Source organism: Bacillus rossius, chromosome 1, assembly GCF_032445375.1.
Source record: "Bacillus rossius redtenbacheri isolate Brsri chromosome 1, Brsri_v3, whole genome shotgun sequence".
In the NCBI taxonomy this organism is placed as follows: Eukaryota; Metazoa; Arthropoda; class Insecta; order Phasmatodea; family Bacillidae; genus Bacillus; species Bacillus rossius.
The window spans coordinates 17,763,801-17,783,970 of NC_086330.1; the positions used below are offsets into that span (position 1 = coordinate 17,763,801).

The 20,170-nt window shown below is 37.1% G+C and overlaps 1 protein-coding gene across 2 annotated transcripts in view; it reads right to left on the bottom strand.

The window, feature by feature from the left end:
* The window catches only part of LOC134532737 (small conductance calcium-activated potassium channel protein), a 768,096-nt gene that overhangs the window by 111,629 nt on the left and 636,297 nt on the right, over positions 1–20,170 (bottom strand). For both annotated transcript variants that reach the window (XM_063369557.1, XM_063369548.1), the window contains one exon: positions 3,763–3,822. In XM_063369557.1, the coding sequence (XP_063225627.1) occupies positions 3,763–3,822 (60 nt within the window). The remainder of the gene's footprint in view (positions 1–3,762; positions 3,823–20,170) is intronic.

Below are 20,170 nucleotides of genomic sequence, written 5' to 3' on the forward strand. Positions count from 1 at the left end.
TACATTGTTTGGCTTTATAACATTTATGACATTAATTCAGTCTTTTTTTTAATTATTTCATCCTATCATATTGACAGAGTATATGAGATAAATTAATGAAGCCAAGCTACTTCAGGCAACGGCCATGAAAGCCTGCGAACATTATTAGATAAATTGATGTTATTTCGAAGGTCCTTAGAAACTGTTGCATGCAAGATTTATTTGTTGGTTTACATTCTTGCAGCTATCATAAGATGAATTTCAAATATTAAATTAGTTAAGGGTAGTACCCTAGCGACGGAGCGTGTTTAATGAACAACTAATAAAATTACTACCGTGACGAAGAACGGGTGCTTTAGCTTTTTTTTTTTACCACTAAACGAGATCAAAAAAAAATTGTTCTGTGGAAAAAACAAGATAGGGCATCTTTTAGTTCCTGTGTCCCTTTCCCTCTCGTTGACCTATTATAATTTCTAGAGTTGACGTCACGCAAGACTTCAAGAGTCGTGCGAATCTCGGTGCTAGTCGAGACATCACCGCTTCATCTCGTTCCAGACGTGGGCCGCTCTTGCCAGAGTGCCTACACGCGTTCTACGCTACAATAAAAAAAGAAAAGATTTAGAGGGTATGAGAAGGGGAGGAATGAGGGGGTTTTCCTTGTCGAAGGGGTGGGGTGGGGGGTGGGGGGCGGACGGTAATTTCTGGCCCGGGCAAGAGGGTGCGCCATTCGAGGTTATGTGCGCGGCAGATTGCCCCAGCGAGAGTGGTGCTGACTGCGCGGTGACGCAGTTGGTCGGCTGGTGGTTGCGGGCCTCGGGCGAGTCCACGGGTCAGAAGGATTGGGGGAGGGGGGGAAGGACGGATACTTCGTGCGAGATGTCCGCCCGCTGTCCGTTGATGGGGTCCCAGGGACAGACAATCCCGACAGCGTGGAGACGTCCGCCAATACCGGCGCCCCACTTGTTTCCGGAGGGAGAGGGAATCTGCGGCGACCCCCTGGCCAGCCCCCCAAGGAGAACAAACAGACAGCTGCAACCACCCCTCTCTGGACGTACACAACCACTGTGTCGGAATACCGGAGAAAGTGTCTGACCATGGCAGCCGTAGCACGAATAAACTTCTTTTTATTTTTGTGACACGTCTGCATTCGGTTGTGAAACAAAGTCGTGAAAATATACATCCGAATTCTTCCAACGCTAAAATAACCTTCCGTGCAAACAAAGAGATGTGACCTTTTCGGGGTATTCAATTTTTTAATTGCAAAATTTTGAACATACAATTTTCAGTCAATTTTAAATTTTGACGTATTCAGGTTGATATGATAATTTGACAGAAATAGGTAAACATGAATAGTTGTAGTTGTAGACAACAGTAAACTAACTGCATAAACAGCAGACAGTCGTTACATTTTATAAATATTTTTTTTAAACTCGTAAATACTGTATGATTATCAGCTTGGATAAACTAAAATTCTATCCTGCCTCAACTTTATACAAAAATCACTATTCGGAATTCACTAAGGTTTTTTTTTTTTTTAGCTTTAAACCTGTTTTTAAATACGGAATAATTATTTAAAAATGAAATGGTGAAATATTTTTTTTTTCGTGTTTCAATGCGAAATTATCTCATCCATAACTTATGTCATTAATTTTTAATTTAAGGGTCTTGAATAATCGATTCTGGGTCATTGTTCGTGTCAATAGCACTGTTATTTCCAAGAAGTCATAGTTCCAGTAAGCAATCCATACATTTTACTTCGCAAACATTTTTCCGAAAATTATTTGTTGCGTTATTGTTATTTATAAATACAATATTGATCATTGAAAACCACTTTATTACAGTTTTACGGAATAGATCATTTAAGAACTTAATTAAGAACCTTATATGAAAGTGCATAACGATAAACTATGAAAAAATGTATCCACAGACTTAAAGCCCAAAGTTTCTTATTAATTTACCTTGCATTCATATTCATGGAATCTTTATTGCAATATAATAAAACACTTTAGAATCAAAAGTGTTCAATATATATCTGAACAAACGAGAAACAAAGACAAAGGATATTAATTAATTAACACAAAGTTTACTTTCAATAAACAATAATATTTTTTCATTTATTTGAAAATTTTCGTAATAATGAGATCTTTAGTCGTATTGGTTAAATATAGTAAAAAGTAAGCGTGAGTGAATTCTGTACCCAATATCAGCATTTTATTGGCATTAAAATTTTTTGCAGTGATAAAGCATTTGCCAATTTGCACATAATGTATTAAATACCCTGAAAATCTACCTACAATTTATGGAAGCAAAAAAATAGTTTGTGTTTTTTACATTTTAGTTTCGGCTAGCAACGGTAAATGAAATATAGCTGTACAGCTTGGAGGTAAAATAGCTATGTATATAGAAGAGATGTTTCACAGCAATGAAATCCTACACGACCAACTTGCACTACAGCAACTAATGCCATCATTAAGGGGGCGTGTGTGTGTACCGGTTTACAGTGATTTAAAAAATTTAATGGATACACGCCATTGATGGTTTTCATTGTATGTCATATGGAAACCGCAAGAATGGACAAGAAAGCAGAATACACAAAACACACTGAAAAAAGTAAAATCACCTTATGTCAAATTTTAAACGAATAGACAGCACATAGAATCCCTTGAAATGAATTAGTAAAAAAATATATATATATTTTAATTCCTTTCACGGAATTATCTGCGCTGTCTATTCGTTTAGAACTTGACTTCACCTGGCTTTGTCTTGTTTTTCTGTGTGTTCGTGTTCGTGTCCATTCTTGTAGTTTCTTTATGACATACAGTGAAAACCAGCAATGAAGTAAGTCCATAAAAACATTTCGAATATATAAGTTTCCCCATTGCAGGCATTATAACAAATAACGTACATAGAAACTCGTATCGACACAATGCCGGTGACAGCTACTGACTGCACTACGCGTGCGCTAGTGCGACTAGGGCGAGACAAAGTAATAGTCTTACGTCGCGGCTTTTCAGTAATAATATAATAACATTTCGAAAATACATTTTTTTAACACTAAAGGCATTCCTCTATTCATCCCGAAAACGTTTCAAAATCCGTACTGATTTCTGAGAAGTTACAGATTTTAGGTCATGCTAGATATGCAGTGAAGCGGCCGTCTCCATGTTGTGCTTTAATTGCGTTGCCGATCCTGTGGTTTCCCAAATACAAGAACATGTATATTTTGTATTTGGATATTGTGACATAATGTAACGCAAATCATAATGTTAAAAAAATTAGCTTTATACACGTAATGACAATTCCTTTTATACGTCAGGTTACAGGCTATCGCACGTAAAAAGTCCTTTTCAAGGGTTGACGTCTTGGGTTTGGATGCACAGTAGGGAAACACGTATTTTTTTAAAATTTTGTTGACGTTTCACTGTGTCACAATATCCAAATGCAAAATATACACTTTCGTATGTGACCACAGGTGGCGACAGCCGCTTCACTGCATAAGCTATCTTGTGTAATATCTCAGAAACCAGTAAGAATTTAGAAACGCCGCTGACAGGGTAAACAGAGGAATGCCTTTAGTATTCATAAAAAAATTACGTTCGGAATTTTATTACTAATCTACGGAAAAGCCGCGACGTAAGACTTTTACCCGGGTCAATGCGTGTGGCCTGGCGGATGCGCGTGAGATCTGGAGAGGCGGTCAAGGGGGTACACAGCGCTAGGTACCAGAGACAGACAACTGAGATAAGTACTGTGCAGCCCGTGTGGGGCCTGGGCTTCACTCACCAAGCTGTAGGCGCCGGCGTGGTGGTTTAAGGGAACGTCAAAGACGCCGGGTCCACCCACCTTGAAAATAAGAGAACGGCAAGTGGACAAGTCGGCGAGGCAGACGGAGCACAGCGCAACAAAGCCAACCAGACAAGGGCGAACAAGAACATAGACTGAAAAAAGAAAAATTATAAACAGTGTCAGGCTTACAAATAGGGGTAAGTACATACATGGGGAACTTTCAGACGATTTTGTGGCTGATGAATTTTGGCGAAGTACTATTTGTTCTTCGTAATTTTCCCCAGCAGCAAGAAGCTGAATGCAAACTTTGGGATGTATGCTATCTACTTAAATAACAACATTTAAAAGGTTTTTTTTCCTACAGTGACTTTTTACTTCAAGTATTATATTATATTTAACTTAAAATATTTTCGAACAAAAATAAATTAAAACTCTATTTTGGACATATGTACGCCATTACTGTGTGTCATGCAGAATATCTGAAGAATGTGCTATAAAAGCTGAATAAAAAAAACACACAGAAAAAACCTAAATCAGCCGATATCAAACGTCAAAAGTACAGACAGCACAGATAATTTTATATATTAAGCCAGTGTCTGATGTCGGGAAGAGATGTCAGTTACCTAAACGTCACAACAGTGTTGTCTTTAGAATCGTGCTGTCTTCATCTGTGCTGTCGTCGTGTTGACAGAATGTGTGGTCGGTGTGTTGTCTAGATTATCAATGTAGTATCATTGTTGGGTTCCTCTGTCTGTCGCTGTTTTTTCCAAGGTTGTTGTTTGTATACACTGTTCTTGTTGCAACTGTCTCGTCATTGTCTGCCCATGTGTTCGTCTGTGCTGTGATATTGTTCCCACAGAATTTTCTGTGCTGTCTACACATTTAACATTTGAAATCAGCTGATTTTGGCACGTCTTATGTGTGTATTTATTATTCGTTATCCATTCCTTAAATTTTCTCTATGTTAACAAGAAATAGCGTACATCCTAAAAATAATTTTTAAAATTAATATTCTCAATTTCAGGAATTATTTACAAAAAGTTATTTCAATTACATTAAGTTCCTTTTTGGTTGAGTTACTGTGTGTGTATTAAACAATTCAGCAGTTACAAAAAAAAATATTTTTTTAATATTTTATTCTACAGAATTGGGGAAAAATTTAACGATAAATATGGAATAAAAAGTGAGTAACACAAATTATTGTCTAATGAACGAACGGGCCTGCTATTGGTAAGCTGTTTTAGTGATAGGAAAACAATTGAAAAGCGGTAAAATTTCCTGCAAGTTTCCTTAAAAGAGACAAAAGTGAAATACGACACAGTAAAATATGAATTATCTTTGTAAATAAATATTTTACAGTGACGTATTTTGGTGATTATATCATGCAGATATGAAAATTTTTTACGAATTAAATTGTAAGTGGTACGATATTAGGTAAAAATCTTCCACAAAGACATTTTCGCAGAGTCAGCAAGCGCACTTCAGCTCTTACATACGAGTATAATATTGTCTTGAATTATTTCTTATAGTTTCTGTTAAATACGGGTTACTTAATTATCTGACTGCCTAAAGGGTTATCAGCAATATAAAAGGAGAATTGGTTACCAATTTGTGAGTAAGCTTCATTTGTTTTATATTATTTTTCTTGAAAATTCACAATATGAATAATGCCTTAGCTATATAAGCCATACAGACACATGCGCATTGTTATCTAACGTAGGCGTCCAACCAAAGTTAACTACATCTCATTGAAGTAAAATATGCTATCAGTATGTTTGGAAAGAACATAGATGGATAATTTATTCATTATGCTGATAAATTTTAGCGAAACAAGTGTTTAAAATATAATTAAATGTGTTTATAAGGCTGCACGCATGGAAAAGACGTTATAAGTGGGCAGCGTTATTGATTGTAGTTACAAAATAGTTCGATCAATGCTTGATGTAGCACGTGTGTGCAGGTTGAAGTTAACAGCGTTTAGTTGGTATTTCAAAAGTAAGTTTGTATAGCACAGTCAACAGTGTAATGAAAAAAAAATCAAAACTTAGATGACGGCTTAGAAAAAAATTTAAGAAATATTTTCTTTTTAAATTATTTGCCCGTCGAAGCACGTTGCTATGTGACAGAAATAAAAGTCACAGATGTGGCACAAGGGGCTCTGAAAGTTCTCCTATTTCCCTGAACGAAATCCTTTAAACCCTTACAGTATAGCACTTGTCCTAAGTGTCAGATTTCCTGATTTTCAGCATCTGTTTGTTACAAAAGTTGAGTTTTCATCACGGTGGCTTATGATATACAACTCGTTATTTACCTGTACTGCCTTCCTAGAATTTAAAATTAAAACGCATATAAGATTGTGAAAACAATAAACTTTCTCTAATGTGCCTCAGCATCGTTTTTTCACATCCTTCACACAAATCTGCCTGCAAGTGATCGAGAGGTGGTCTTCCATTTGTGAGTTCAGTAACGAAGTTTCCTTTATTATTTATTTTGAATATTTTAACGTAAAAATATTAAATCACGCTAATTGTAAAAACATTTCTGGATCCAAAATTCCACAAGAGTAATCTCATTAAACATTTAGGAATGTTTTTCCCTGTTGGTGAATCATCATTAAATTGAAATATAAGTTGTCAAATTAAGTGTTATTAAATGAATGTGATACTACAGGGATTATGAAAATGATTTCCAAATACGAAACAATTATTTTAAAAAAGTAACATGCAAAATAAACATATAAAATTGCTGTGATTTGTAACAGAATGAGCTTATCCTTATGTTTCACATTTTACGGGAGGAAAAAAAAAATCAAACCATCTCGTTTTGGTCAGAACTGTGGATTGTCGCCTCGCTGAGTGCCAGCAAGTCACATCCGACGAATCGAGGTAATTCCCACATGTCACGGTTTTAGAGCCAATAGCTGCGATGAAGCAGTGGTAACACGGGATGGGGTTGAAAATGCAACGTGATTTGGCTTCATGTGTTCCCTTTTCATGCTGATAAGCAAATAGACAACAAGGAAACTGTACAAGCAAAAACGAAATTGCAGACCTACAAAAATATTCCATAAGTGTTACTTTTTGAAAAAAAAATATATCAGTACATAAAATACTAATTTATTTAGTAGATTTTAAGCCTTAAAAATCATATAATCTGTAGATAACACAATATTTTTTGTAATATCACCGGCTGTAATTTTTGGTACAGCACAAAAATAAATATGGGTATAGGCTATACGTTTAAGCAAAATATGACTTACTATGACGAATTATCCAGAACTTTAAGACTTACAGACTTGAAATTTGGTACGCATATTCCTATTCCTACGTAGATCTTTGCTAAGAATGAAAAATCAGCTTTTAAAGGGTGTTGCGAGGATTTTAAAAGGCCAAAACTTTCCCGTTTTAAGTATATTGCCAACATATTTGAAACTCGGCAGTGAAGTTCCTTATACAAATATATTTTTAACCTGGAAACAGTCAGGTACTTCAGCTCTTAGTTTTTTTAGAATTTAGGCAGGATTATTTTTCGAACGATCAAAATAACCTCACAATAATAGCAGTTCCTTTGAAGATTTGATTAAGCGCGGACTGATTACAACACTCAACATGATTCATATAACATTCCGACTAATTTCTGTATTTAAAGCAAAATTTGAAAAAGGAGTGAGAAGGTCAATCTAATTAAGTATTCACTTCGATTTATAACGTGCTGATGAAAAACGTAACATGTCTTTATTTTCATTTTTCAAATTTTTATGCACATAAAAGTACATAATATTCTATCATCCAGGTATGTCAAAAGACATATATTTTGGAAATTATACTTCTTTAGGCGCGTTATGAAAAAATGATGAGAGTGAAATTTTAAGATGCGCGTGCATCACTGTAACGAAATTTTCACAGGAAGATGGCGGACCCACATGTATGAACATAAACCCACATTAGGGGTACCAAACGTATTGGTGTGCCAAATGAAACTTTATGATAGTGAAATTACAATGGAATTTAATTTGGTAAACTAAAATAGTCATAGTAAATAGTAAATTCCAATGTTTTAAACAAACCACATTATTTTGGTATTACATCAAATATAATACCTACACATTTTCTCGTAACCTTCTGTCAGAGCAGTGGTTATACTGCGCGGTCAATATGCTGAAATTCCGTGGTTCAAAAACTCGGCGGTAGGTATTTTTTTTTTTACTTTTTTTTTGAAGTTATACTTCTTTAGGCGCATTATGAAAAAATGATGAGAGTGAAATTTGAAGATGCGCGCGCTACACTGTAACACAAAATGAACAGGTTGAAGATGCCCGCTAAACCACTCATTAAGTCTCGAAGAAAAGCTACCAATAAAATAGAAACATAACCTCTATTAGTCGCGCATGTTGGCACGCTCGTCGCCTCTGATCACTGTTTTCATATTTATAATATTTATCCACATGTTTCTAGTTTCTACATTCACAACACGTGTTTTAGTTTCATATTATATATGTGCTAATAAATTATATTCAGTAGTCACTTAAATTTAATATTTTGATTAATATTATTTACTATTCGTAAATATTAGTAAAAATATCGTGTTTATTACTTTTTAAAGTGCTCCAATACAATTGAGGTTAACTATCCGTATGTATTATTTATTGCTATTAATTAAAATATTATTATTTAATATAAATAATACTAAATATTATTAAATTATTAATGTTAAATATTCATTATTGGTTATTTCATATTTACTAAATAAATAAATTTAATAAAACATTTAATTAAAATTTTTGATAATAATTAAAATCGAACATCAATTTAAAATATTATTTTTTTATATTTCTTATTAAATTTAATAAATAATAAAAATTTATAAAAATAAATGAACAAATTTAATGAAAACTTTTTGATAAAAATGAAAAGTGTATATTAAATTAAGAAAATAATAAATATTTAAAAAATGAAGAAATTAAAATTAAATTTTTGAATTTATTTTAAATTTGTTTATTTTCTTTAAAAATATTAAACAATCAATAATAATAATTTAAAATTAAGAATCTTATAACATTTAGTACAAATTATTTCATATATATTTATTATTCTCTAAATTTTATTTATTTAATTTTTCAAATTCAAACTGAAAATATTGACGGTGTTGACTATCTTTTTCTAGCACTTTTATTATTTTATTGTAGTTAATTATTTGCATGCAATTAAAAACTATTTTTTAATTATGCCAAAGAAGTGTAACTTCTCACGCGCGTACATACATAAGTACACGCACCCATGTTTTAAAAGTAGGTGTGTTTGCTTTTTGACACAAAAAACAACATAACTGTACAAAATCAGAGCTATGGTGGTATTTAGCTCGCAGTTTGACCAACTTAACGGCTATTACATGGTCTTTTTTTGGTTTCATTCGCTCAACTGATAAAAACTTTTGTGAATGGTTTCTCATATGTACAAAACAAAAATACCTAGATAATTAAATCATGTTATCCAAACTTAACGGGGAATTATTAATAACTATGGAAAAATTTGATGATCGCTCTTACCCAGCGATGTCAGTGACTCGTAAAAAAAGATGATAAAGCTTCACCACAAATAAGTCTAATATTTAGTTTAAATTAATGGGAATCACAATGAACCAAGATTCAGGCATCGTCAAGACTATTCATTATATTGTATAGCATATCCGGAAGAAGGAAGCTAAAATTTCTAGACATTTTGAAGGAATAACAAGAAAGTTTGTTTGAGTTGAAAGGTTTACAAATCTCACGTTGTTTTTGGCGTCTTATTTTGGTGCAGAAGCCTCTAAGACGACAGAGTTTCCCAATTGATTGTGGACATCAAGAAACTTGATTACTACAAGTTGTTATTCAAATGATGCAGATGTAGCTCACTGTTCTTCAAGTAATGGTTGAATATTTTGTCATTGCAAATCAGCGTGGCGTTTTATAAATCACGTCCACCATTTATATCAAGTGCGTGCGGCTTAAAGGTCAACGAACAGAAACACAACCCATTTTTAGAGACATGCAAAATTCGCGGATTCATTTCGTGATAGGCTAGCATCAAAACAACTATACCTTCGTACTGCTTCTGCGATTGGCCCACATTTTATCCGGGGAACTGTGAGCCAATGGGAAACACTAAACAAAGAAAGTGCCGAATCACGGACAGCTTAGTTGAGACGTCTCACGCGTCAGTAGCCAATGAACAGGTGTTATTTCCGCTAGTATTTAAAGGACTGTGGAGTCTATCCTAGAGGTCAATGAATCCGCGAATTTTGCTGGTTTCTACCCATTTTCTATAAAAGATGCGTAGACGGTTTGTAATTAAAATTGAAACTTGATATGTACTGCAATAATATATTGATGAAGGTGCTTTTTGTCAAGGTAACAGGATCTTCGTACTAATCACGCGATATTCCGAACACATATGGCAGTGTTTCATTACAAACAGCGTGCACTTGAAAATATTTTTATAAATGGAATTCATATAAAATAACAGATATTTGTAACTTCGTATACTTACTTGAAAACATCTGTTATGGCTACAAATAAAAGGTGTTTGCAGCAACACTAGGTTCAGATTCTTTTCTGGTCTTTTATGCTTTGTTTTTTCCCAGTACATCATTTAGTTAAAGTTATTTGTAAAACGTTCCCTGAATAGGTTTCCAGTATTAACTGTGCATATAAATAAACACCAAAAAAATTGTCTAAATATTGATTATTCACAAAAATAGCAGTTTCTTTGCAGTAGTATAGGAATGTATTAGCTGGCACAGGCTTCAGGCTGAGGTGCCGAGGTGCCGGTCCACCATCTTGGATTTGTGACGTCACGGCGGCAAAAATTCCTCAAAATTCCTCAAAAATGACTAAAAATGACTCAAAATTTCCCGTTTTAAGAAAAAATTTCCCGTTTTCGAGGGAAAAATTCCCGTTTCGAGGGAAAATATCCCGTTTTATTCCTCAAAAATCCCAACGGCTAGAAATGTCCTGATAATGGCTTAAGCATCCTTAACTCAAGCCTCAGTTAAGCCTCTATCAGGATGTGACCTTGACCTTTGACCTTGACCTTGACCTCGACGGCCATTTTGGATCCGCCATTTTGGATGACGTCATTTCGTTTTCTAGAAAATTCCGGCGATGTGTTTTCCGCCATATTGGATGATGACGTCACCGTTGCAATTTCCGTTACGGCCGCCAACTTTAACTTTTTTATTTATTATCCGATTTTAATGAAATTTTTTTAAAAATTAATAAAAAATTTACTTAATAAAATTTTAATAAAATACTTATAAAAAACAAACATTTACGACACGGAGTTCGAAGTCCTCGGTTCGAAACCGACGAGTGCAAAAAAAATTAAAAATGGCGACCGATCCTTCCCCCGCGGTGGCTGCAGGCATACTGACTCCCTCCACTTTTTTTTCAAAGCATATATATATCGTCAGGTAGTATGACGTCATGTCCGCCATCTTGTCTTCGATGCTGGAAGCCATCATCATTGTATCGTCGGCGAGAGTGCGCTGACGCCATGTTAGTTTAGTTCTTATCCGATAGAGTACAGTAATCATTTATTATTGCTGTGACACCCGACATATTGTCATTTGGCCGACATCTTGAAAATCCGTAATTATTTAGCTAGAAATTCGGGAAAAGTTCCAATATTCATTAAATAAATAACTCATTAATTTACATATTGATTCGATCGATTCCCGTCCACGGATCGATACCCGAACGATGCAATAATGTTTAATTTGATGTAAAAAAATAATAATTTCATTATTCCATGTTCAACATTCTTAAAAAGACATTAAAACCTTTACTGTCATCATCATCCTATAAGCCACCAACACCAACATATTGGTAATCCGTAATTATTTAGCTAGAAATTCGGGAAAAGTTCCAATATTCATTAAATAAATCACTCATTAATTTACATATTGATTCGATCGATTCCCGTCCACGGATCGATACCCGAACGATACAATAATGTTTAATTTGATGTAAAAAAATAATAATTTCATTATTCCATGTTCAACATTCTTAAAGAGACATTAAAACCTTTACTGTCATCATCATCCTATAAGCCACCAACACCAACATATTGGTAATTCATAATTTTAATGCTAGAGATTCGGGAAAAAGTTCAGATATCATTAAATAAATTTCCAATCAATGTACTGATTAATTAGATCGACTTAGGTCCTTGGTACGATTCTGGACGATGAAAGAAATATCAATTTAACATTATAGTAACAGGTTCGAGGAATTAAACACCACAAGTTCTTTCACAAACATAATATTTATTACATAATTTCTATTCTACTACAGGATCACTTACGAAAGCCAGCAAATTTACAATCATTTAGTTCCGCAGCGGTGTGAAATGACTAATTCTTAGCTCCAATCGATTATGTTCTGTCTAATATCATCAAGAAAAGTACAAATGTCCTTCAACTCACCGAACGTATTTAGATAATAATAGTCTTTCAACGTTCCACGAAATGCAGACTGCGCCAAGTAGAATCCATTATCGTTTACTTGTAATGCACCGAACACAGTCTTAGGTTTAGTTCCATGTCCAGACGTCATAACAATCGGTTTCTGCACATCTGTTTTTTTGCTTGTACGCTCACGAGTCTCCAATCTAAAGCGAGGAGTCGAAATGTTGACAGGTAGTTCAGCAGGAGCACAGACTCCACCTTTACATTTTTTTCGCATGATGTCGCAAACTATCAATTCGAGTAAACCATTTAAGGCACTCATCACAGCGAAACTTCATTCGAGAAGGATTCTTCGTACATTTGCTCCGCTCATGTCTTCGTGCATCATGGGAAAATGCGAACGACGTATCACAGTAGCTGCAAGGATACCGTGGTGATGAAGACGAGCCTTTCAGACCTGATCCAGATACAGGCGTTGCAACAGTAGTACCATTTCCCGGCATACTCTTATGCACATCGATGCATCGTTGTTGCGCCGAAACCTTTACTTTCTGCCGCACAGCAGGACCTTTGCATGCCTTCATGTGCGTTTTCATATTATCTTTTCTGGCAAACTGCTTATGACATTTCTCACAAACAAACATTTTACGATATAGGTTCTTGGCACATTCGCTCCTCTCGTGTCGTCGAGCAATGCTGCTGTTTGAGAAAATCTTGTCACAGTAACAACACCGATGTTCGTTAGTTGTTGTCGATTCGGCATCCATTGAAGCCTCCATCGAGGACGAAACGAAGTTCGTCGAGTTTTCCTGCACAGCCAGCACTACCGGCATTAAAGTCTCTTCTGCTGGTAGTATCGCGTCTGATGAAGTCTCCTCCAGTGTTGTCGCCGTGGTTGTCAACGGAATCTGCTCCTTCTCCGTCGTAGCTGTCGTCATGGTTCCCGTAGTCGATGGTACATCCTCCATCGAGTTCGACGTTAAAGTCGGTAAAGATGCCATCGCAGTCTCAAGAACAGGCAATTACACGACTTATGCACCAGAAGAAACAAACTAGGTGATCCGTACACCGTCGACGGCAGTAACAAACCGAGCGTCCTGCTGTCTAGGACTCGCTTATATACATGCACCGGATGGAATAATACGCTAGTCAAATCAAGAACAATTTATTATAATACTAGAGTCAAAACAACATTAAACAAATAGAAGCACCATCAACAAAAAAAGGCAGCACATTTGGAAGCACCGACAACGAAAAAGGCAGCACCATCATCGAAAAGGCCGCACATTTGTCATTGGCTCCAATATTCATTGGCTCCAATATTCATTGGTTCCATCAGTCTATTGATTCTATCAGTCTAGTGACTCCAACAGTCATTGACACCAACAGCTTAACACATCTCCAAATGGCTCCAAATGCTACGAGTCTAAGAGACTATGAGGCTACAATTCTACGAGTGTACAAGACTCCTCCAACTACCTTCAAGTGTATAAAGCTCCAAATGCTCCAACAGCTCCAACACGCAATGTACGCAATGTACGCGCAATACATGCAATTTACACACAGGAAACGGAACGTTCACACAGTACACACAGGAAACGGAACGTACACACAGTACACACAGGAAACGGAACGTACACACAGTACACACAGGAAACGGAACGTACACACAGTACACACAGGAAACGGAACGTACACACAGTACACACAGGAAACGGAACGTACACACAGTACACACAGGAAACGGAACGTACACACAGTACACACAGGAAACGGAACGTACACACAGTACACACAGGAAACGGAACGTACACACAGTACACACAGGAAACGGAACGTACACACAGTACACACAGGAAACGGAACGTATACACAGGAAACGGAACGTACACACAGTACACACAGGAAACGGAACGTACACACAATGACTACACTTCGTTCGCGCAGTATAAGCATTTAATGAGAACGAAGCACGTTTGGACGGAAATTCTATAAAACGAAAGCTCATTTAACGAAAAGGAGGCGCATTCTCTCGTTCATTCAACTTGGTAGGATGCAATCGTCAATGATAAGTTAGGATATAATCTCTCCAACAGTCTATGAATCCAACAGTTTATTTTTCCATTAGCCATTGACTCCAACAGTCATTGACTCCAACAGTCATTGGTTCCAACAGTCATTGCCTCCAACAGCTCCAAATGGCTCCAAATGCTCCAAACGACCTCCATATGCTTGACAGCTCCAAATGACTCCAAATGCTCCAAACGGCCTCCAAATGACTCCAACAGCCTCCAAATGCTTAACGCATCTCCAAATGGCTCCAAATGCTCCAAACGGTCTCCAAATGCTTGACAGCTCCAAATGTCTCCAGCAGCTCCAAATGCTCCAAATGGCTCAAACAGCTCCAACAGCTCCAAATGGCTCCAACAGCTCAAAATGCTCCAAACGGCCTTCAAATGCTTGACAGCTCCAAATGCTCCAAATGGCTCCAACAGCTCCAAAAGGCTCCAAATGCTTCAAAAGACTCCAAATGCTCCAACAGCTCCAAATGGCTCCAAATGGCTCCATCAGCTCCAACAGCTCCAAAAAAAAGGCTCCAAATGCTCCAACAGCCTCCAAATGCTTAACACAGCGCCAGATGCTTCAAAAGGCTCCAATTATCGCATCTGTCTTCGTCGACATTTTCTCTTTTGCTCCCACTGCTCCAACAGCATTATGTTATATGATTCCATGGATACTTTGTTACGTAGCTACAGGTCTACGAGGTTCCAATGCATCATGTTTACGAAGCTTCCAGGACACGAGGCTACATGGCTACGAGACTACATGACTCTAACTGATTACAATAGCACCACTCAGTGGTGAGAGTTAGGTTATCTAATGCAAAGCAAATTGATGTAAGTAGTTCTGACTGTCATCAACAGATGTAGCCACGTGTTGCTTGCAGGTAAATATTAAATAGTTATTTTATGTGGGATGCGGGATGCTCACTAACGATCGCAAAAGAAGGAGGGCTTCGCTATACACCAAGGAGAAGGAAGTTCGTCTTACATGTTAATGCTTCGCTGATGTATCATGGCATATTATTTGACTGAGTAATGGTTGTTTATTTCTTTAATTCCACCTGGTAAAATTATTGCAAGTGTCAATTTATTAGCAGAAATTCACTAATTAAATGTAGCTCTGAATAATATGACATGACTCATTAGGTAAATATCCTTCATGCAGAGATCAATTTCACACAAATAATCAGCAGCACTCAGAGAAAATCATTAGATGTCTAGCCAGGAACAACCAGAAGCACTTGGAGAAAACCATCAAATTATTAACAAGAATAATCAGGAGCACACGGAGAAAACGTAATGACAAGAATAATCAGGAGCGCACGGAGAAAACATAATAACAAGAACAATCGGGAGCACACGGAGAAAACCACCACACGTTTTCTTGATATCATAAAATTAGAGGGAAAAAAATTAAAAAAAATAAATAAAAAGTTTAAAATAAAAACAAAAAATACATAAGATTCTGCTAGCTTGTGAACTTCTCATTGATGAGCAAAGATAGAGTTCTAGTACAAGCCAGAATTTTATGTATTTTTTGTTTTTATTTTAAATTTTTTATTTATTTTATTTTATTTTTTTTCCCTCTAATTTTATGATATCAAGAAAACGTGTGGTGGTTTTCTCCGTGTGCTCCCGATTGTTCTTGTTATTATGTTTTCTCCGTGCGCTCCTGATTATTCTTGTCATTACATTTTCTCCGTGTGCTCCTGATTATTCTTGTTAATAATTTGATGGTTTTCTCCAAGTGCTTCTGGTTGTTCCTGGCTAGACATCTAATGATTTTCTCTGAGTGCTGCTGATTATTTGTGTGAAATCGATCTCTGCATGAAGGATATTTACCTAATGAGTCATGTCATTTTATTCAGAGCTACATTTAATTAGTGAATTTCTGCTAATAAATTGACACTTGCAATAATTTTACCAGGTGGAATTAAAGAAATAAACAACCATTACTCAGTCAAATAATATGCCATGATACATCAGCGAAGCATTAACATGTAAGACGAACTTCCTTCTCCTTGGTGTATAGCGAAGCCCTCCTTCTTTTGCGATCGTTAGTGAGCATCCCGCATCCCACATAAAATAACTATTTAATATTTACCTGCAAGCAACACGTGGCTACATCTGTTGATGACAGTCAGAACTACTTACATCAATTTGCTTTGCATTAGATAACCTAACTCTCACCACTGAGTGGTGCTATTGTAATCAGTTAGAGTCATGTAGTCTCGTAGCCATGTAGCCTCGTGTCCTGGAAGCTTCGTAAACATGATGCATTGGAACCTCGTAGACCTGTAGCTACGTAACAAAGTATCCATGGAATCATATAACATAATGCTGTTGGAGCAGTGGGAGCAAAAGAGAAAATGTCGACGAAGACAGATGCGATAATTGGAGCCTTTTGAAGCATCTGGCGCTGTGTTAAGCATTTGGAGGCTGTTGGAGCATTTGGAGCCTTTTTTTTGGAGCTGTTGGAGCTGATGGAGCCATTTGGAGCCATTTGGAGCTGTTGGAGCATTTGGAGTCTTTTGAAGCATTTGGAGCCTTTTGGAGCTGTTGGAGCCATTTGGAGCATTTGGAGCTGTCAAGCATTTGAAGGCCGTTTGGAGCATTTTGAGCTGTTGGAGCCATTTGGAGCTGTTGGAGCTGTTTGAGCCATTTGGAGCATTTGGAGCTGCTGGAGACATTTGGAGCTGTCAAGCATTTGGAGACCGTTTGGAGCATTTGGAGCCATTTGGAGATGTGTTAAGCATTTGGAGGCTGTTGGAGTCATTTGGAGGCCGTTTGGAGCATTTGGAGTCATTTGGAGCTGTCAAGCATTTGGAGGTCGTTTGGAGCATTTGGAGCCATTTGGAGCTGTTGGAGGCAATGACTGTTGGAACCAATGACTGTTGGAGTCAATGACTGTTGGAGTCAATGGCTAATGGAAAAATAAACTGTTGGATTCATAGACTGTTGGAGAGATTATATCCTAACTTATCATTGACGATTGCATCCTACCAAGTTGAATGAACGAGAGAATGCGCCTCCTTTTCGTTAAATGAGCTTTCGTTTTATAGAATTTCCGTCCAAACGTGCTTCGTTCTCATTAAATGCTTATAGTGCGCGAACGAAGTGTAGTCATTGTGTGTACGTTCCGTTTCCTGTGTGTACTGTGTGTACGTTCCGTTTCCTGTGTGTACGTTCCGTTTCCTGTGTGTACTGTGTGTACGTTCCGTTTCCTGTGTGTACTGTGTGTACGTTCCGTTTCCTGTGTGTACTGTGTGTACGTTCCGTTTCCTGTGTGTACTGTGTGTACGTTCCGTTTCCTGTGTGTACTGTGTGTACGTTCCGTTTCCTGTGTGTACTGTGTGTACGTTCCGTTTCCTGTGTGTACTGTGTGTACGTTCCGTTTCCTGTGTGTACTGTGTGTACGTTCCGTTTCCTGTGTGTACTGTGTGTACGTTCCGTTTCCTGTGTGTACTGTGTGAACGTTCCGTTTCCTGTGTGTAAATTGCATGTATTGCGCGTACATTGCGTACATTGCGTGTTGGAGCTGTTGGAGCATTTGGAGCTTTATACACTTGAAGGTAGTTGGAGGAGTCTTGTACACTCGTAGAATTGTAGCCTCATAGTCTCTTAGACTCGTAGCATTTGGAGCCATTTGGAGATGTGTTAAGCATTTGGAGGCTGTTGGTGTCAATGACTGTTGGAGTCACTAGACTGATAGAATCAATAGACTGATGGAACCAATGAATATTGGAGCCAATGAATATTGGAGCCAATGACAAATGTGCGGCCTTTTCGATGATGGTGCTGCCTTTTTCGTTGTCGGTGCTTCCAAATGTGCTGCCTTTTTTTGTTGATGGTGCTTCTATTTGTTTAATGTTGTTTTGACTCTAGTATTATAATAAATTGTTCTTGATTTGACTAGCGTATTATTCCATCCGGTGCATGTATATAAGCGAGTCCTAGACAGCAGGACGCTCGGTTTGTTACTGCCGTCGACGGTGTACGGATCACCTAGTTTGTTTCTTCTGGTGCATAAGTCGTGTAATTGCCTGTTCTTGAGACTTCGATGGCATCTTTACCGACTTTAAGGTCGAACTCGATGGAGGATGTACCATCGACTACGGGAACCATGACGACAGCTACGACGGAGAAGGAGCAGATTCCGTTGACAACCACGGCGACAACACTGGAGGAGACTTCATCAGACGCGATACTACCAGCAGAAGAGACTTTAATGCCGGTAGTGCTGGCTGTGCAGGAAAACTCGACGAACTTCGTTTCGTCCTCGATGGAGGCTTCAATGGATGCCGAATCGACAACAACTAACGAACATCGGTGTTGTTACTGTGACAAGATTTTCTCAAACAGCAGCAATGCTCGACGACACGAGAGGAGCGAATGTGCCAAGAACCTATATCGTAAAATGTTTGTTTGTGAGAAATGTCATAAGCAGTTTGCCAGAAAAGATAATATGAAAACGCACATGAAGGCATGCAAAGGTCCTGCTGTGCGGCAGAAAGTAAAGGTTTCGGCGCAACAACGATGCATCGATGTGCATAAGAGTATGCCGGGAAATGGTACTACTGTTGCAACGCCTGTATCTGGATCAGGTCTGAAAGGCTCGTCTTCATCACCACGGTATCCTTGCAGCTACTGTGATACGTCGTTCGCATTTTCCCATGATGCACGAAGACATGAGCGGAGCAAATGTACGAAGAATCCTTCTCGAATGAAGTTTCGCTGTGATGAGTGCCTTAAATGGTTTACTCGAATTGATAGTTTGCGACATCATGCGAAAAAAATGTAAAGGTGGAGTCTGTGCTCCTGCTGAACTACCTGTCAACATTTCGACTCCTCGCTTTAGATTGGAGACTCGTGAGCGTACAAGCAAAAAAAACAGATGTGCAGAAACCGATTGTTATGACGTCTGGACATGGAACTAAACCTAAGACTGTGTTCGGTGCATTACAAGTAAACGATAATGGATTCTACTTGGCGCAGTCTGCATTTCGTGGAACGTTGAAAGACTATTATTATCTAAATACGTTCGGTGAGTTGAAGGACATTTGTACTTTTCTTGATGATATTAGACAGAACATAATCGATTGGAGCTAAGAATTAGTCATTTCACTCCGCTGCGGAACTAAATGATTGTAAATTTGCTGGCTTTCGTAAGTGATCCTGTAGTAGAATAGAAATTATGTAATAAATATTATGTTTGTGAAAGAACTTGTGGTGTTTAATTCCTCGAACCTGTTACTATAATGTTAAATTGATATTTCTTTCATCGTCCAGAATCGTACCAAGGACCTAAGTCGATCTAATTAATCAGTACATTGATTGGAAATTTATTTAATGATATCTGAACTTTTTCCCGAATCTCTAGCATTAAAATTATGAATTACCAATATGTTGGTGTTGGTGGCTTATAGGATGATGATGACAGTAAAGGTTTTAATGTCTCTTTAAGAATGTTGAACATGGAATAATGAAATTATTATTTTTTTACATCAAATTAAACATTATTGTATCGTTCGGGTATCGATCCGTGGACGGGAATCGATCGAATCAATATGTAAATTAATGAGTGATTTATTTAATGAATATTGGAACTTTTCCCGAATTTCTAGCTAAATAATTACGGATTACCAATATGTTGGTGTTGGTGGCTTATAGGATGATGATGACAGTAAAGGTTTTAATGTCTTTTTAAGAATGTTGAACATGGAATAATGAAATTATTATTTTTTTACATCAAATTAAACATTATTGCATCGTTCGGGTATCGATCCGTGGACGGGAATCGATCGAATCAATATGTAAATTAATGAGTTATTTATTTAATGAATATTGGAACTTTTCCCGAATTTCTAGCTAAATAATTACGGATTTTCAAGATGTCG